This window comes from Salmo salar, chromosome ssa06, assembly GCF_905237065.1.
Source record: "Salmo salar chromosome ssa06, Ssal_v3.1, whole genome shotgun sequence".
Classification (NCBI taxonomy): domain Eukaryota; kingdom Metazoa; phylum Chordata; class Actinopteri; order Salmoniformes; family Salmonidae; genus Salmo; species Salmo salar.
In genome coordinates this window covers 34,791,993-34,812,619 of record NC_059447.1, presented here as the reverse complement: position 1 = coordinate 34,812,619, position 20,627 = coordinate 34,791,993, and the positions used below count along the sequence as shown (strand labels likewise).

The 20,627-nt window shown below is 42.9% G+C and overlaps 1 protein-coding gene across 2 annotated transcripts; it reads right to left on the bottom strand.

The window, feature by feature from the left end:
- Positions 1-8,678: 8,678 nt before the first annotated feature.
- Positions 8,679-20,098, bottom strand: LOC106607104 (CD9 antigen). 2 transcript variants are annotated; one of them, XM_014203707.2, is made up of 9 exons: positions 19,821-20,098; positions 18,426-18,547; positions 15,136-15,238; positions 14,810-14,907; positions 13,409-13,483; positions 13,140-13,241; positions 12,852-12,941; positions 11,138-11,221; positions 8,679-10,865 (listed from the first exon to the last, which is right to left on the bottom strand). In XM_014203707.2, the coding sequence occupies exons 2-9, from the start codon at positions 18,489-18,491 to the stop codon at positions 10,695-10,697; spliced, it is 789 nt and encodes a 262-aa protein (XP_014059182.1). In that variant the 5' UTR covers positions 18,492-18,547; positions 19,821-20,098; the 3' UTR covers positions 8,679-10,694. The 2 variants fall into 2 exon arrangements, with proteins under 2 accessions (XP_014059182.1, XP_045576372.1); XM_045720416.1 differs by having other exon boundaries at positions 8,679-10,328.
- Between the last annotated feature and the right edge of the window lie 529 nt (positions 20,099-20,627).

Below are 20,627 nucleotides of genomic sequence, written 5' to 3'. Positions count from 1 at the left end.
GCCATGCCAGGGTAAGGGTGGAATGGTGAGAGGCTCCTCAGGGGATTGGAGAATTCAATGTGTGCTTTGACTTGTATGACAATGCCACCCTCTTGTGGAGAGAAGAGAGCTTGTCATCTCTAACGTATTGTGGTTAAGTTTCAACTTGACTTTTATTATAGTAAATTATATAGCAAGCCTGTAATTATATATCCCTGTAGAACTGACAAGCATAATTGGAATCGGCATGCCATTGTTGAGATTAATTGCCAATTAAGACTACTTGAATACGTGAACACATGTGGTAAATGCGCAGCATTCAAAATATACCTTTCCCTTTTGCCTCGTCCCAGTGTGTTGATGCACGTTGAGAAACAATCATATTGGCAATGTATTTTAAACAAAAATATTACGGTATCCTCCTACTTTACATTCTAACAATCACTCGGTGTCAGGCTCACGATTCGACAGGAAAAAGATTAATTCACAGAATCCACACAAAATTCTCTTTCAAGCGACAGTGTCTCCCGTAATGATAAACTGACTCATAACATCCCGACGACAAAAACCAACGTCCGTCAAATAAACCAGTCAAGAATCAACGTAGAAATGTCGGCGCGAAGACAGCTCCACGAGACCAAGCCACGTGAAATGGGTGAATCATACGAAAACGCGCGAAAATATAAATGATCTCAGGACTTTGAAGAATTTAACAGATCACGACTTTCGGGTAGAAAACGGACGCGTTTTCAACCTAGAGTGGTGGTATTCAATGATAAGAACGGCAAGTACCATGCCAAACAACACGAGGAGAAGCATTTATGTTTCTAGAAACATACTGCAATTGAGAATTGATTCACATTTTAGATGGAGTATTTGACTATTTTGGCTTCCAGAGCCAATTCGCCTTTAAACAGAACATGTAAGTGTAACAGTATAGGTTCCGTCCCTCTCTTCGCCCCAACCTGGGCTCGAACCAGGGACCCTTGCACACATCAACAACTGACACCCACGAAGCATCGTTACCCATCGCGCCACAAAAGCCGCAGCCCTTGCAAAGCAAGGGGAAAACCTACTTCAAGTCTCAGAGCGAGTGACTCACTGATTGAAACGCTATTAGTGCGCACCACCGCTAACTAACTAGCCATTTCACATCGGTTACACTCACCCCCCTTTTGACCTTCTCCTTTTCCGCAGCAACCAATGATCCAGGTCACGGCACCAATGTAACAGTGTAGGTTCCGTCCCTCTCTTCGCCCCAACCCTGGACCTTTGCACACACTAACAACTGACACCCACGAAGCATCGTTACCCATCGCGCCACAAAAGCCGCGGACTTGCAACGCAAGGGGAACAACCACTTCAGGTCTCAGAGCGAGTGACGTCACTGATTGAAACGCGCACCACCGCTAACTAACTAGCCATTTCACATCGGTTACATAAGGTCCTTGGACTATAAGGAGTAAAGTTAGCCCAATAATGGACTAAAGGAGCCTAAGTCTGACCACAAGGTGTGTGAATGATGCATAACTAGGCTATTCTATTCATTTGTCCTCTTGCCTTTAGCAAATGCCTCTGCTGGCCCCCTGGCCCAACTATCCTCTGAATGTGGCTACACTGTCGAGTCGAAATGGCGAGACCTGACGTTTGTGGTACCTTATAATGCCTGTCACGTCAAGCAAGAAGAGGTAAAGTAGCACTCACCCCTCTCCCCTTCTTAAAAGTAACTCGATGTCCATAGTCACAATCCATTCTCCGAACTTGTCAGACTGGCAGGTCAAAACTGTTCTGTGACTGTCATCTGTCAACATAAAAGCTTTTTCTATTGTTCTTCACACACCATTATTCACTTCTTTCCCGTGGCCTGCGGTGCTGCTGACAGGATGATAGTTATGTGTTGCCTCTGAACTGGAGAGGGACCCCCGTGAAGATGTCCTGCCTAGTGTCCCAGGCTCAGGCCCTGGCCCCCTCCTCCCTCTGCTGCTCGTCTCAGGGAATGACTGTCAGACTGCAAGTTCATGGAGCCAAAGAGGAGCTCCGAGTCCAGGGTAAGTGTGGAGTTCTATAGTATAATGTATCACAATTGTACACAGCCTGCACATTATGGCTGCTGAACAGACAGATTTAGAGGCATAATTTGGACTGAATCCAATGTTTCTGTAACTATATTTCTACTGCTATCATGAGTCTGTGGGGATACTGTCAGGTCTGTATGTGAGCTGTGTTGGTTTCCCCCTGCAGTTAGAGGAAAATGGACACCACTGCTTTCGCTGGCCCTGCAGTGTGGCTACAGTATGGACAGGCAACATGGAGAGCTGCTCATATCTGCACCCTTCACTACCTGTGGGATCACATCAAAGGTGAGCCGTGACACTCCTATTGTGCTATGACATGGGATGGAAATGATGACTCAGGGCTACTTGACTGTCCTTTTTGCTTTTACATGAAATTTGCTAAACCAATTTCTTTGCTTAATAATGTTGTGTTTTACACTGAGTGAACAAAACATTAGGACCACCTGCTCTTTCCATGAGACTGACCAGGTGAAAGCTATGATCCCTTTTAGGCCTTGAGACATGGATTGTGTATGTATGCCGTTCAGAGGGTTGAATGGGCAAGACAAAAGATTGCAGTGCCTTTGAACGGGGTATGGTAGTAGGTGCCAAGCGCACCGGTTTGTCAAGATGCACATCATCTGCACATCTATCACTCCAGTGTTAATTTGCTAAATTGTAATTACTTCGCTACTATGGCCTATTTATTGCCTTACCACCTCACGCCATTTGCACACACTGTATATAGACTTTTTTCTATTGTTATTGACTGTACTTTTGTTTATTCCATGTGTAACTCTGTTGTTTGTGTCACACTGCTTTGCTTTATCTTGGCCAGGTCACAGTTGTAAATGAGAACTTGTTCTCAACTGGCCTACCTGGTTAAATAAAGGTGATTATTTTTTATTTTTTTTAAGAACTGCAACGCTGCTGGGGTTTTCATACTTAAAAGTTTCCTGTGTGTATCAAGGATGGTCCACCACCAAAAGGACATCCAGCCAACTTGACACAACTGTGGGAAGCATTGGAGTCAACATGGGACAGCATCCCTGTGGAACGCTTTTGACACCTTATAGTCCATGCCCCGAAGAACTGAGGCTGTTCTGAGAGAAAAAGCGGGTGCAACTCAATATTAGGAAACATGTTCCTAATATTTGTACACTCAGTGACATTATCATTTCCCCACCTAAATGAAATAATGTACATTTTCTTCCAGGATGGAAAATACACTCTCTCTCTTCAAATAGGAGAGAAAGCCATCACATTGGCCTGTCCTTCTTCTCTGCCAGACCAAGTAATACAACCCCTCCGACCTGCAGTAGATGTCCCCCATTATGCAACTATGGGCCCAACAAACTCAGTTTCCACAACCCTGCTGTCTAATCCTTCTTCCATAACCCTATCTTACCCGGTGCGTCACCCATCCTTCCCATTCAATCCCCTGCCCACATTGCCCCCTGATCAGCCTCTCAGCCCTGGTATCCATGTTACTTCTCCCTTGACTACAGGCCCCTCTGTCCATCCTCCCCTGGCTCAGCGTCTTCAGGGCTACCCATTCTATCAGTATTATTACCTCCACACGATGCCCCTCAGTGAGTCATACCAGTCACCCCTCTCCTCTAGTCCCCCCTCTCAACTCCCAACTACAATAACCCCCATTTTACTCAGTATTCTTCCACTACAGCTGGTCATCCAGTTCACTCTGAAGCCCCCACTCTCCGAACCCCTGAGTATACTCTCCACCCATACTACCACAACTACCATCACCCCAAAATCCCTATGCTTGAGCTACCTCAAGGGCCCAGTCCTGGTGCCAAGACGGGTACTTCCACCAATGGTCCTCAGGTTGAACCACCTGCCCCTCACACCCCTAACCCGATCTTCCCGGTGTTTCCACACTACTACCTCGACCACCCCAAAGTGCCTCCCTATAACCCACCCCAACGCCCTCAGCCTGATAAGCCCTTCCTCTCACTCCTCTACTCTCCCTGTTAGCAGTTCACAATCTAGAAAAAAGAAACGCACACCTATAAAGGCGAGGTGCTGGCTAGCGGAGTAGAACACTAGAAAATAAAGGAAAGCCGCACACTAAGAGCTCAGATGCAAAAATGTAATAACCAACGTTTCGACAGCAAAGCTGTCTTCATCAGGGTATCATCACAAACACTGCAAGATGAGTCATTTATATAGTGTCAAGAGACACACAGGTGTTTGTAATCATGGCCAAGTATGGCCTAATATCATTGGTTAACTCAAATATTTAAAAAAAAAATGGCATACAAAGAACATACAGAAAGACAAACAAATGAATAGCATACGATCATAGCATTTGTAGTCTAAAATGTATCTAACAAACAATTACAATGGCAAAATCACAATTATCACAAGAATGGCTTCAGATCAAAGTCTATGTTGAGACCGAAGGGAGCAAGGGTCTTTAAATTAAAGATCCAGGCAGCCTCTCGTTTTAACAATAAATTATCAAGTTCACCCCCTCTCCTCGGGAGGGTGACATGTTCGATGCCAATATAACGCAGAGACGAAATCGGATGGTTTGCTTCCAAAAAGTGGGCCGCAACTGGGTAAGTTAAGTTTTTGCACCTAATGGTGCTACGATGCTCTGTACTTTTAATTCACGCTTTGTTTTACCCACATCATTTTTACCACAAGGACAAGTTATAAGATAAATAACTGCCTTAGTGGAACACGTAATAACACCTTTAATTGGGATAGATTTCTCTGTTTGGGGGTGTTTAAAGGATCTACATTTATAAGTGCCATTGCATTGAGCACAGCCATTACACTTGTAATTTCCATCCAGTATGGGCGCAAAGAGACGTTGTTCAGGAATATCTTGGGGTGGTAAATCAGAGTGTACCAATTGGTCTCTGAGATTTCTTCCCCGTGAGAATACGACCAGGGGAAGATCAGAAAACACATTAACGAGACTATCATCATATTTCAGAATGTGCCAATGTTTGTGAACGATTCCTTTAATTTGTTCAGAGCACTTTGAATAGCGGGTAGTGAGAACGCAAGAATGCGTCTTTTTGCGAGACTGACCTTGAAAAAGGTCATGTCTCGTTTTGTTTTGAATTTTCTCAATGGCAATATTAATCTGATCATTGTTGAACCCCCTCTCCTTGAACTTATCCTGAGTCTCAGCCATATTTCTGTCGAAATCTGATTGTTTAATACAAATTCTTTTGATTCGACAGAATTGGCTGTAGGGCAAACTATTTTTCAAGGGAAGTGGGTGACAACTATCAGCCCTCAACAAACTGTTACGATCAGTAGGTTTCCTGTAAAGATCAGTGTATAAAACATTATCTTCACACAAGATCAGAAGATCATGAAAACTGATTTGACGTGTATCAGATTGCATAGTAAATCTCAAATGTTCAGAACAGGAGTTAAGAAAAGCATAAAACGCCTGGAGCAGTTCTGCATCACCCCTCCATAGAAGAAAAATATCGTCAATATACCGTTTCCAAATAATGATGTTAGGCAAGAAAACATTTTTGAGAGGGTTGAAAATGGAGTTCACAAACACACCGTAGAACTCCTGTTCCTCATGTGCCTCACCCTCCACCCTATCCTCACTACTACACCCCACAAACACCCAGTGGTGAAGTCAAGATATCCCATCACCCTGATGTGATGACCCTTTTATTCATCTTCAACCTTTGAAACCTAACTCATCTCCCACCTTAACAGAGATCCCATTCTACCAATACACTCTTAATTTTCCTTACAAGCCTCCACCGATCCAGAAACACAGAATTGGTCTCCAGACCAACAATCCCTCTAGACCCATGGACGAACAACCTCCAGTTGTCCCATCTCCCCCTGCGTTGTCTCCTGATCAAAGTGGAAAGTCACACCCTCATGGTCACCTGAAATGGCCTCCACAACTACAACCCTACAATTCACACACAGCCAAGAGCCTGTCTACTAGTTCTACCTCTGTTGCCCATGCTGCAACCCAACCTCTTCTCTTTCCAAACTTCCCCCCGTTGTACTACCCTCATCTCAAATCACCCATCAGCAACCCAGTGATCCCAGTACACATGCCGAAAAGACATCAGGGGCTCAAGCTCCCCTAGATTCTGACCATTATAGAAGAGGAAGATTTGCCCACACTCTTGTGGCGAGTCTAACCCATGCACCCTGTCCTACCACCAACCCCATTCATAACCCCTCACACCATCACATCATTCATCCACAACCTTCAACCATTCCTTCCCCTCATCATCCCAACCCAGGGCCCCCTGGAGATCTGCCAGACACAGTGATGAAAGGTAAGTCTTCATCTTGAATATTTCTACTGTGTGTGAACTGCACCACTATTGAAAGGCTGTGGTTGTCTCATATCAGTGCATGCACTATAAAGAGCCACAAGAGGGCTCCTCACCTCTACTAGGTGATCCTGGAGACAACAGTGTAATTGGTTTCACTTCCGTATCAAATATCCACTTCTTTCTTATGTAGAAGTTCATAAACCTGGTTTGTCACACCAGTACCGTTTCCTTTTCCTCCATACAGACCCTGGTTTAAAGGCCGATACACAAACACCCTGTGGCTTGTCCGACTATGACTGTGACGGCTCCTTAGGTTGCTGCTCTTACCTTGTGAATGGTTAGTCTCGATCTCAAGCTACTGGTCTTGGTGTTGCTATGTGGCTGTTTGGTGTTTCGCCGACATCAAAACACTTCCCAGGGGAAGATCTGAGATCGGAGGAGTGGAAGTGGTCTTCCAGTGTGTCCAAGGCCATGTGCACATGCTTGGTATTTCGGGAATGTCAGTTTTCGAACTGCTTTGCTACTCATTAGTTTACACAATGCGCCGATTTGTGTCTTAGGTCCTCAGGCTGTGTGTGTGTGTCAACCCTCAGTGTACATCGGGGCCTCAATTTGTCTTTGCGGTCCCTGGTTCTCTGGTGGACCCCACGGTCACCCTTCCCCCTCTGCCTGCGGACAGCCATGTGTCCTGCACCCCCCAGAGGATGACCTCTGACCTGTACAGTGTACCCCTGGATGGCTGTGGAGTGCACAGATTCGTATGTTACTGTACTGCTACTCCACATCCTTATAAAACTGTTCAACATATTACTTGTGTATGATTATTTTGTATGTTATAGTTTGATGCTCATGTCTGTTTGGTTAGGAGGATGGTCAGGCCATGGTCCACTTGTTGGAGTTCAACGCTCTACTTTCCACACAACATAAACACAGCACCACATCCTGAAGACTCACCTGTCCGGTAAAGCCATTTTACTACAAGAACAAATGGTTCAAATCCCTAGCAAATGTATTTCATTATTTTTCCCAGAAGTTACCATTTGAATGCTAATGCTTTCAAACCATGATGATGAACTTGCAATCCTTTAGTACATATGGGATAGTGTAACATGAGCTTGTCTTCTGTGTAGGTTGATGGTGGAGTGCAGGTCTTCTCCTGGTTCTTCAGGGAGGGTGAGGTACCAGGTGAGGAACACCACCCCTAGCCCCCGTCCCCACTCAGGGCTCATTGGCTGTCCAGCTACGAATCGCTACATGTAGGACTGTATAAGTAATGAAACCTTCAGGAGTAGCAGCAGAGCTATGGAGACTCTGAGGAGTGGGTTTTATCATACTGTATCTGCCAACTAACCACGTACCCTCCCCATGTTTACCCGTCTGTAGATGAGCACTACAGCAGCTTCACCCAGAGAAACATCGACCACTCAGTCTACTTCAGGGGTGGCCTCTGTACCTGGAGGTGGGTCTGCTGAGCCCCCCAGACATGGACCCTGGCCTGGTGCTCCTGGTGCACTACTGTCTGGCCTACCCAGACACCACGGGCCCGCTGGCTGCTCATCTATGACGGGTAGGTTGTTCCACTATAGTTCCTGTTTGTTTACATGCAACAGCACAGAGAAAGCACTGCATAGATGCATGAAATATCCATATTCTCTAGGTTTTTCCACAGCACCTGCTGCTCAGCTCCACTAAATAACTGTCCATATAGTGAACAGGCAGTTATTTTGTCTGAAGAAAACCTCAATTGTTTTGTCTCGTTTTTCAGCTGTGGTGACTCCCAGTCTCCTGCCCAACCCCGTCACACCCAGAGGCTCACAATCACCACCTTCCAGTCTTTACCCACAGGAAGTCCCTCCCACCTGGAGGACCAGGAGGTCAGTTTAAGCCAATGGGGTCATATTATAGACTGAGTTTGTTACAGTACTCTGTGGTCAGTGCGTTTGAATGTGTTCTCCTGTCCTCATCCACAACAGATCTACTTCATATGCTCCACAGAGGTGTGCTCCTCAGCAGATGGGGACTGTATTGAGGGCTGCTTCAGTGGTTGAATGAACACTCCTATAATGGTTTGGACAATTTTGAGCACAAGGTGTGAGTACAAACCATCCATTTCTTGAAGTTATTATAATGTGCTGTATTAATACTGTAGTGCTCAAATGTACTTGTTTCTTACAGTATTCAATGTGACACTCACATGTATTTGCGGTCTTAGTTACATTAACTGTTACTCATTTGTAGGACCAAAGCTGGACAACTGAACAAATACATGTTTACTCACAATTGGTCAATGATTTGTTCTTCTCCAGCACTTAATCAGTCAAGCAGTAAGCACAATGACATCAGACAAGAGGGAAAAAACACTTTATTTTAACAAAAAGCTCCACATTTGGTGCCATGAGTGGCGCAGCATCTCAGTGCTAGAGGTGTCACTACAGACCCTGGCTCGATTCCATCACAACCAGCCGTGATTGGGAGTCCCATGGGGCGGCGCACAATTGGCCCAGTGTTGTTAGGATTTGGCTGGGGTAGGCCGTCATTGTAAATAAGAATTTTTTCTTAACTGACTTAGTTAAATAAAAAATAAACACGTTACACAGTCAGTAGTATTAACTTGCAACAGAACATAAGCGGTTCTCACAGTGCAAAACAAGTGTTGGAAATTGAAATTCTCATGAAGACCAATAAAATAAGACTCCCTACTAGTCACTTGACCTGGTTAGGTACACCATTTGGCCCACTCCTGTCTGACACGGTCTGCGTTTACAGGGCAACACTTTGGCTAGTGTCCCAAGGCACTCCATATGAAGTGTTTATTCTATCACACTCCATTACAACTGCTGCTTGACAGGGCATTCAGGGAGATATGATTCCCAAGAGCAATAAGGTTTGAGTGACTCAAAATTACAAGGAAATGTATCCCAGTTGCATACATTACAGTTTGCGTATAAAAATCAGTTCACATGCTAGAAATTGGCATCAAAGTAATAGAATAAGTCAAGCAAATTTGAATGTTCCAGAGCCATATTTAAGGATCCCTGACTCAACTTTGTATATGATATCATCCGACGTCAACATCCAAACATGGAATGAAGAAATCAAAGGTGTTTCATATCACCTCAGAGCGTACAAGTGGAGCTGGAGTTGGGGGATTAGTATTGTAAAGAATGATTAAGATGTTAATTAACTACATTGTTAATAAATGTACTCAATTTGGCATGGAGAACCAACTTCAGATCAATCCAGTTCACAGTTAAATCCGTGTAAAAATTATAACCTTAAGAAATACATTTTCTAAGATCACTCATTTTAAGATGCTAATTCTGTCAGCAGTACATTGATATGTATTGCAACACAAACATGATTCTAAACTGATGTGATTACAGGAAAAGGTCAACATGTTGGACAGTGAATCTTTTTTTTAAGCATGAGCAGCTTCACTTCTCTGATTACAGTAGTGCTCTCAGTCATACGGAGCATTGAATATCTTAATAAAATGGTCCCTTTCATGTAAGCAGCATTCATGTCAGCAAGAGCAGCTATTCAGTAACATTTGATAAGTGATTAAAAAGGTTTAAAAAAAATTAAGATTAAGGACTACAGTGGGAAGAGGGGCAGAACAAACAGCTGCTACAGAGCAACAGTGTCTTGTCTGCCCTGTTCATATGTCATCTAAATGGATGGTGTGGTCTCATTCTGAGCGCTGCTAATGGCATGTCAAGATGATCTAGAGCCCTGTCCAGCTACGCAAATGAATGAAAGCCAATTAGGACATCCGTTTTTATTGGGCGCCTTACCAGAAGTATTACGTGAAAGGATGGGGTGATGGTCACTGAATGACAACTATCTGGTTTGGTCTCCTAGTGGAGAAAACTGTGTTTGAATATGGTGGTGGTCCTGTCCCCTCACTACACAGCCTGGTTGTGGTACAGGGGGCAGAGAGGTGACTCATCTTGATCTGTTTCATGAGGATGCTGCAGCACACCAGGGCCATGATCTAGGAGCAACAGGAGGAGGTGGGGATGCAGGGAGGAAAGGGTTAAGCAGAATGGGATCAGATAAAGAGAGCAGGGTGAGCGATCACCCCCCATCACCTTCAGGATTAGACCACATGCTGCAACAGGGTGAGATTCATGAGTGCAAATCACCACCTAAAATATTGCTTCTGAGACAAGCAAATGTACCAAGAAAGAGTGTGAATTGAAGACGAGAAACACTAATTCCAGACATTTAATGGTAGAAGTTGGATAGCTGCAGTGAGACTAGACATTGACCTTACTGAGCAGTGGAAAGAGAGGATCTGTGACTGTGCAAGGAAAGAATCATAGATCATTGGTGTAAATAAAGATGGACGGGTAAGGAGTTACAGTGCATCAGCCACAGGTATGACGGGGAGCGGGGTGAAGACAGGGTCCTGGTTAGGGTTAGGGTGGGAGAGGACCGTAGAGGAGGAGAGGAGGATGTAGGGGGGAGGAGAGGACTGGGAGCGCTGGATCTCTTTGCTGAGGAGGGTGCTGCACACCAGGGCAAAGATCTGAAAGGATGGAGAGAGGGAAAGGAAGGGGGAGGGGAGAGATGGTATAGGATGGGAGAAACAGACAAATGTATGGGTTTATAACAAAGGAGAAGCAGAGGGTTGGTTTGCTTCAACTCTCCTGACAATCAGTTTCATCATCACATTCAGCATGGGAACAATGTAACAACACCCGTCTGTGGCTCTCTTCTAACCAGTGCATTTCTAACCCTGCAGCAACATCTACCCTGGTTAACAAATTTGTCCACTGAACTGTGTGTAGTATTGCCTACCAGCATAGCAGCAGTCCCAAGGAAGAGGCCCATCACCAGAGGCGCTTTGGACTCAAAGAGGTTGAGAATCACTGTGGGGCAGGCCTGCAGGGGGACAGAGACACCAGAGGGGAACGGGTTAGGGCCTTGGACTCAGTACAGAGCAGAGATATGGAAATCTAGGCCAGGCTCCTCGATGCCTCCATACTAGAAAAAACATAAAGTAACAAAATGTAATTTGTCACTGTCAATGGATTATTTTACATATGTTTTTATTATAGTCTTATACAGTCAATATGAGAAACGACTGATGCACCTGTAAAGGGCCGGTCCTGATGAGCAAAACAAAATGGTCCCAGTAAGAAAAAAAATCTGCCTAAAATACGTATTTTGCCAGACGTTGAAGTTATGTTCAATTTCGGTTCTGTATTTTATGGCACGTTGAAAAATACATATTTTCCAGACTTTGAAATCAGTTTTATTTTCGGTTCTGAATGAAAGTTGAAAAGATGTCGTTTATAGACGTCTATGTTTATCAAATCAAGGCCAGTCCACACAAGACGAAATCTGATTTGGTTCAGATTGGACCAAAAATCAGTGTCCGTGGACATTAAGCAAGGCCGCACCAAATCTGAACCAAACATAGACGTCTATGATTGGACCAAAAACCAACATCTGTGGACGTGGAAAATAAGGCCGGGCCGGACTGCACCAAGAAAAAAATATGTCGGTCCTTGCTTACTGGGGTGTAGCCAACTGTCAGCCCACAATGGAATTTTATGAATGTCCATCCATGTGGTAGGCCCACCGTTTGTTAAACAGACCGTTGCATTGGCTGTGACTAATCAATTTGGCGATTAAAAACTCTGAATATCAGCTATCCAACATTATCAGGAGTTATCCTGAGCCTATTTGCAATGTGTTTACACAGCAGGAAATGCTGAAGTATTAAATATTTCGCTATGATCAGCTCAACAAATTTACAGATACAAACTTGAAGCCACTGATCATGACAATTTAACCCAGAGGGTGAAACTCCTGGACAGCAGTTGGTGTGACTAGCCTGATTGTCCATTCCATATTGTCCATTTTACTTTTACCTGTCCTGTTTTTAGCATATGTTGCTAAAGTGTAAGCACGTTTGATTGGGTGCCATTTAGGTTTGGTTCTTTGATCTGAGAAATCTGCATGTTGTAAAAGTGTCCAACTCATTACATTGACATAGATTATCTCCAGCCTGTAGGCTACAGAAAAAGGCCACGTACTCTTTCTACCATATCCTGTATTTGCTACATGATTTACACTAGATTTGATGGAACGTTGGTAGAGCGCCGCAGCAATGCGTCTCTCCAACAGCACCCTGGAGAGGTGCGCTGTGAATGGACAAGCGAAAAATGCCGTGCCTTTGAGAAAGTGGGCACAGGGCAGCTTCAGTGCTCACCTAAAAAGCTAATTTGCCATTGGTTGAGTGAATTTGTCATGGGTTTTAGGTAGAAAAATTTGAGGTTTTATGCGTTGTTGGAGGTGCGTCTTGTTCAGCTTAGTCTAGAAAATGCCGCCATCGTCAATCTGCCACCACAGGCGTCTGCCTAGTGAGCGGGCCAGCCCTGCACCTGTAACTTATATTTACTCGCAAATATCCATTGGATGGACAACAATGCATGAAATACATTGAAGTTCAGGTTGCACATGTTTTTTAAGTTAATAGGATTTGGCCTATAATGAACACACTCACAGGGAGTCTGAGGGTCTCCAAAAAGCTGGTATCAGGACATGTTTTTCTGACCAAGAGGTCCAAGGCACCAACGACTCCACAGCAGTGCAACTAGAGGAGAGAGAGAGAGAGAGAGAGAGAGAGAGAGAGAGAGAGAGAAGGCAAGGGCCATTCAGAATGTGTACATAATTGTTACAATAGTTGTACAATTGTTATAGAGCTGTGGATTGAATTAGCTCTGATGGAATGAAATGTGCCTAACTAAAGCTGTGATGCTATTAATAGTTTGGGAATAGGTTTGATCTTTACCACATTGTGGAACATGGACAGGGTAACAGTCAAGCTAGGGTCTTGTTTGTTCACATACTGAGCGTACACAGTCATATAGAATTCTGCCAGCTGCTCTCCCACCTGTACAGCAAAAAGAGAAGACAACAACACATGAGGTAGAGTTACTGTTGACTACTACCACTTAATGAAATAGCACAGGGTTTGGTGATCTGCGTGAAAGGGAAGCCTTGGCTTGAAGTTGTTTATCATTCATAATTCACACTCCCTCTTTCCCTTCCCTCTCTCACCTTATCGCTTCTCACGTAGGCGAGCACACCAGCTACAATCTCTACTCCGGCCAGGATAGCCAGCAGGCAGGAAAACTAGGAGGGGCAGGTAAACAAATCAGGTAAACAGCAGAACACATACAGTATGAATTACCACACATATAACCACAGTATCACTGGATATGTATAAACTGTCCTTTTAAATTGACTTATTTCTTATGTGTTGACGTTAAATGTATGCACAATAAATCAACTTGAATTTGAAGTTGCAACAATGAGAATAGACCATGACCTTTCTGAGAAACTGAAGGTTACTATGTGCCTCTAAAGTAAATCACTGGCTATCTTCACAAGCTACTCAAGCATAGAATTGCTAACATTCCTCAACCGGAGTGCTGATTTTAATGTGAGAGCGATCACATACTGTATGACACGCTCAGTCATGCATCCAATAATAAACCACACAGAGAAAGCAACCGCTGCATCAAAATGGCAACAGGAAGCTCTGGGCAAGATAAATAATTCACTGTCTGATTTCTACCTTGAACCTGCAGCCAAAAACTAGTGTCAGCTCATCATAGCTGTAAATTAGTAAGTGCATTGCTTTGTCAATCTGAGATACGAAGCAATCATAATTGCATCATTTGTTTCTCTCTGACATCTAGGACTGTAGTGTGTTTCGTAGGGGAATAGCTAATAATAATAATAGTTTGGGTTATTTCATGCTGTGAAATTGTTTTCCAAATCTAGGAACTTTGTTAGACCCTTTGACCTCTTCCTTGAACTCACTATCCCTAAGAACTGGAAACCTGTCGCAATACCCATGGAATGGTGGTGAACCAAGAAACAGGTCACCCACTGAGTTGGCATACATTTTTGTGTATGACCATTTCCTGCAGCAAAGCTTCATACAGGAAGCAAGTATTTCCTATCTCAAGCTCTTGTTAAATGGGAGCTTAAAAGTCTCTGGCCTTCTCAGACAGAGGCAAGATTCCCAGTGCTCCTCTATGGTTGCAAAGTGCACCATGGCTCTTGAGGTAGCGGATCAGTTGAGGGATTGATGACAAGTGCTTGCTAGGCCTTTGAGAGGTCAGAGGTGCGGCAAGGAGAACCTGAGAATTCTGTGGCGGGAAAAAGCAGCAGGTTCACTCAACAATCCAAACACTCCATGTCACAGATTAGATTTCCACTGGTGCTTTGTGGGTATGGGCTTTGGGTGAAATATTGGGCTGAACAAGTTGAGATACTTTCTAGTGAGGAACTCTTATTAGGAAGTGAAACTAATGTATGTTCTTAATAGCTAAGGTTACTTACCTCTGCCCACTCATGCCTCTAAATCAGGGCTGTCAAATACTTTGTACCCCCACTTCAGTGTAGTGTAACTAATGGAAAATTGATGTTTTTCTTTTCGTTGTAGCTTACCACTCCCAATGCAGTCCTATTCTCATTGCATGCTCCATAGTCTCCGAAAACAGCCACGAGCAATATCACTGCTCCTAAAACAATCAACACTGACACACCTACAGTATGAGAGGGAGAAAGAGATGCCCATTTGTCAATGTTAGCTGTTCAGCATGAATTATTTTTCAGTAACACTTAAAAGGTATACTTTAAATTATTTTCAAGTGGTTTATAAGTCATTAATAAACAAAGTTGTATAGTCTGTCTATCCATGGCTTACAGCTGCAAAAAGCTTTCCAAAGCATTTGGGGATGAAATTTGTAGTGAGCAGAGTTGTGTGAGCTCACCGATGACAAACGGTTGTGTGTTGAGGTCTACGTTGAAAAATCCTCTTGTCTGAGAGCTTAACCTCAGCCACAAGCCCAACCCAAACATTGCAAAACCCACCAGCTGTCAGAGGAAGAAACAACAAACTGTGCATGAAACCGGTTGTGCAACCACACCTCAAGATCAGTCTCACACAAGGTGTTACCAACATAGTGTAAAAGATGTTCTAGTGTTAAAGGGATACTTCTGGATTTTGGCAACAAAGCCCGTTATCTATATAAACTCAGCAAAAAAAGAAAGTCCCTTTTTCAGGACCCTGTCTTTCAAAGATAATTCGTAAAAACCCAAGTAACTTCACAGATCTTAAATGTAAAGGGTTTAAACACAGTTTCCCATGCTTGTTCAATGAACATGTACCTGTGGAATGGTCGTTAAGACACTAACAGGCAATTAAGGTCACAGTTATGAAAACGTAGGACACTAAGAGGCCTTTCTACTGACTCTGGAAAAACACCAAAAGAAAGATGCCCAGGGTCCCTGCTCATCTGTGTGAACGTGCCTTAGGCATGCTGCAAGGAGGCATGAGGACTGCAGATGTGGCCAGGGCAATAAATTGCAATGTCCGTACTGTGAGACGCCTAAGACAGCACTACAGGGAGACAGGACAGACAGCTGATCGTCCTCGCTGTGGCAGCCCACATGTAACAACACCTGCACAGGATGGCAACAACAACTGCCCGAGTTACACCAGGAACGCACAATCCCTCTATCAGTGCTCAGACTGTCTGCAATAGACAGAGAGGCTGGACTGAGGGCTTGTAGGCCTGTTGTATGGCAGGTCCTCACCAGACATCACCGCCTATGGGCACAAACCCACCGTTGCTGGACCAGACAGGACTGGCAAAAAGTGCTCGTTGACGAGTCGCGGTTTTGTCTCACCAAGGGTGATGGTCAGATTCTCATTTATCGTTGAAGGAATGAGCGTTACACCGAGGCCTGTACTCTGGAGCGGGATTGATTTGGAGGTGGAGGGTCCGTCATGGTCTGGGGCGGTGTGTCACAGCATCTTGGACTGAGCTTGTTGTCATTGCAGGCAATCTCTCAACGCTGTGCGTTACAGGGAAGACATCCTCCTCCCTCATGTGGTACCCTTTCTGCAGGCTCATCCTGACATGACCCTCCAGCATGACAATGCCACCAGCCATACTGCTCGTTCTGTGCGTGATTTCCTGCAAGACAGGAATGTCAGTGTTCTGCCATGGTCAGCGAAGAGCCCGGATCCCATTGAGCAGCGTCTGGGACCTGTTGGATCGGAGGGTGAAATGTCCAGAAATGTCCGGGAACTTGCAGGTGCCTTGGTGGAAGAGTGGGGTAACATCTCACAGCAAGAACTGCCAAATCTTGTGCAGTCCATGAGGAGATGCACTGCAGTACTTAATGCAGCTGGTGGCCACACCAGATACTGACTGTTTACTTTTGACACGTTAGTCACATGTCTGTGGAACTTGTTCAGTTTGTTTCAGTTGTTGAATTTTGTTATGTTCATACAAATATTTACACATGTTAAGTTTGCTGAAAATAAACGCAATTGACAGTGAGGATGTTTCTTTTTTTGCTGAGTTTAGAAAATAGTAAAAATAAAAACCCTTGAATGAGTAGGTATGTCCAAACTTTCGAATTGTACTGTATATTGAAAGCAGTAACTCCCCTCAATGTACTGTGAACATTTCATGACTCTAGGACCAAGAAATGTATTCAAAATAGTTTCATTGTTAAATGGGGAAATATGGAAGTTTTTTTTCCCATTTCCTGAAAGGTTTGTTTTGGAGGTTTTCATCCGACAATGATGATTGGTAATATGATGACAGTAATGTCATCATGTAATGTGAGGTGCAGCACTGTTTAAAAAAAAAGGACTACAAATAAATATAGTCTAGTTTGGGAAAGCTAGATAAACAAGACATTAAGAATGTTTCAATAGGCATTCCTTTCAAAGCACAGAATAAATACTAAACAGAATAGCTTCCTCAGCCAGTGGGCAGGACTTAACTAGTTCAACTAATTAAACAGCACACCTGTGTGATTCTACTCTGCTATTTAAGTTTGTTTTTGGTTTCGTTTCTTACTTTTGATTCATTAATATGGGAATTCCCCTGCTTGAATTATCAGTTAGTGGACTAACCACACCCCAATGATGCAGTAAGTCTGTGGTTTTGCATCTGTCGGCTCATATTTCACATACTATTGCCTGTTCCATGATTTAGGCTTGCTTTTCAGCAGCAAGGTAAATGTTATTTTGTTGCTTCTTTTGTATTCTTATTACATTGATTGGATATAAAAGCCGATCAGAAGGGTCACCTAAGCGGTTGTGTGGATGAACGCCAACATGTTGAAACAAAATTTCTTGTTCATTTCCATTAATGAAGGAGAACTGATGTGTGCGTACACTACATACGCACGAACACACACGCATATCGAAACACAGACCTACATCCACATTACACACAATTTGCTGCTGTTTCTTTATTTTACTTTTACCGTTATCTTTTATCATTATCTATCCTGATGCCTAGTCACTTTACCCTGCCTTCATGTACATATCTACCTCAAATACCTCGTACCTCTGCACATTGATGTGGTACTCCCTGTATATAGCTAGCTGCACATTGATGTGATACTCCCTGTATATAGCTAGCTGCACATTGATGTGATACTCCCTGTATATAGCTAGCTGCACATTGATGTGATACTCCCTGTATATAGCTAGCTGCACATTGATGTGGTACTCTCTGTCTGTAGCTCCATTCTCCTGTATTTTATTTATTGTGTTACTATTTTATTTGTATTGTTCTTTTAAAACTCTGCATCGTTGGGAAGGGCTCATAAGCAAGCATTCCACGGTAAAGTCTGCACCAGTTATATTCAGCACATGTGACAAATCCAATTTTATTTGAAGTGGACAACTGTGAGCAATAGACATGAGCTGATACTTTGATGGGAAAGGGGTTTAATCAGACAGACAATACATGCAGCCTTTTAATAACAGCAGTGAATCTCTTACCCATACAGAGATGGTAGCAAGGGTCTGGACAAAATTGAAATATGAGATTTAGCTATTTGACTTTAAAGCTTATTTGGCTTTAAGTAAAGCATATATTATGGCAAATTCTGCCTAGGTTGATCAAAGATAAATATATAATGCCCTTTGAACTATTTACATTTTACACCAGCACCCTTCTCTTTCTCATACACACCAGATACCAATTTGTTACCACTAGGCCTACAGTTTAGTTAGATTACAGATACTTACAGCAAAAAGGATGTTGAAAAGGATGAGGATACACTTGCACAACTGGCCACATCCGTCCAGTGCCATGATCAAAAGTTGGCTAACACGCTACACTCAGGAAGTCAGAAATGCAGTCTGGTGTCCTGGGAAAAGAATGGAAGATATTGTAAACATTTAGATGTTTACAATGTGTGTGAAAAAAGTGTGGTGATAGGTAATAGACTGTGTCGAGGGTATGGGCCAATTTCACGCCATATGTATTGAATTCAAAATAAAATAAATGGTGAACATGAAAAATAAAGTTGAATGTATTTGAAGATGGGTCAATTGTCAGTCAGTACGGATATTAGAACCATGTCTATCTAATACATTTAATGACAAACCATCTAACTACTTAGGTAAACATATGAATTACCTGTTGCACAACATTCGGTGCAGGTGTATGGCGAACCAGTTACCAACACCTGCGCCGACCGTTGTGCAACAGGTAATTCATATGCTTACCTAAGTAGTTAGATAGTTTGTCATTAATAGACATGCTTCCAATATCTGTACATTATTGACCCGTGGTACGTTAGCTAAAACGAGGTGACGTCAGAACGTCTACCTAAGTAGGCAATAGAAAAAAAAGCCTGTCTATCATGTTGGGGCGGCAGCGTAGCCTAGTGGTTTGAGTAGTAACCGAAAGGTTGCAAGATCGAGTCCCTGAGCTGACAAGGTATAAATATGTCGTTCTGCCCCTGAACTAGGCAGTTAACCCACTGTTCCTAGGCCGTTATTGAAAATAATAATTTGTTCTTAACTGACTTGCCTAGTTAAATAATGGTAAAAAATAAAATGTTCATTGATTGGGTTAAGACGAACCGTCACTCCAAAACTAGCGGACAAATGGAGCCTCACTGTCTACGCCTTCGTGAAAGAAAAGAAACGAGTAGCGTAACCAAAAGGTAGTACATACAGTCAGAGCGTAGAAAAAAATTATTCGACAAGATTGGTTGCTGGGAAAGTTTAACCTAAATCATTTGTCATAAGGTTTTACTCTCGCTTTAAAAATTATTTGCTTACAAGTTTTGCATTTGTCTTATTTTTGTTTACAATTCTATACATTTTGCTTTCAATTGTTTTTTTTTTTGTTCAACATGCAATATTTCACCTGTCAAATATAATGTTTACATTCTCAGGTTTATTTTTCATGTTCCCGATTTATTTTATTTTGAATTCAATACATAGTGCGTGAAATTGACCCCATACGTGGGTTGGTGGAAGCATTTAGTTAACTATACAGTATCATAGACAGGGTTGAATCATTGCAAGGTAAATACTTCATTAGGAACATTTTGTAACAGCTCGTGTTTGATCTTCTACCTCGAACTACAGTGAGGGAAATGTAAAGCATGCTTTAAGAAATAAACCTACCTGGATTATTTACGTGCAGATCAGTCTCTTCACACTGCAGAATGTAACTGCGACACCAACCCGTTCTTAAATTTCAGACGTGTGTGAAGAAAACAATTTATTGTGGGATTTCGTCTGGTTTAAATCCAACCCCTCAATCCGAATGAATCATTTGATTGGATTAGGTTGTTGAGTGACGGGTGAGGGGGTCGGGGGGGCAGTACAACTCAGAAAACGTGAAAACAGAGGATTTAGGAGTGGCAACGATGGTGAAATGAAACTTATCTTTGGCCAGTTCTGGGAAAACACGTTTGTTATGCGACAAGCAGGTGTGTTGTGCATGTAATAATGAGTGAAAATCAGTAAGCAGATAAGTGTACTGTACAGTTATAGCCACATACAGTATATCATATAGGCCTTTCATGATCAAATGATCAAATCAAATGTATTTATAAAGCCATTTTTACGGCAGCAGATGTCGCAAAGTGCTTATGCAGAATAGTGATGGGCATTCTTTTCAGTGAGCCGGCTCGTTCGGCTCAGCTCACCAAAAAGAGCAGGCTCTTTTGCCTCCCAAACGGCTATTTAAAAAAATATGTTTTGTATTTTTTTTCAAGTCAAATCGTTTGCGATAGTTTGACTGGTGTTAAAACAATTCCAATTAAATTATTAAATGGAATCATACTCTACCTTAACCACAATGTATTTAAAAATACATTGGTTTGTTATGAAACTGCTATTAAACATTTGCATTTAAAGTATAACTTTTGAATGTATATAAACAAAGTGCATATAAATCTAACCATTCAAAACGAATACAATCTGAAC

Bases quoted from the DNA above. Each gene is read 5' to 3' on its own strand.
- LOC106607104 (XM_014203707.2), bottom strand. From the start codon at position 18,491: ATGGCACTGGACGGATGTGGCCAGTTGTGCAAGTGTATCCTCATCCTT. The intron at 14,908-15,135 runs GTGAGCTCACAC...CTCATACTGTAG, and splicing joins CACACAACCGTTTGTCATCG to GTGTGTCAGTGTTGATTGTT. The intron at 11,222-12,851 runs GTGAGTGTGTTC...GTCCCCCTGCAG, and splicing joins TGGAGACCCTCAGACTCCCT to GCCTGCCCCACAGTGATTCT.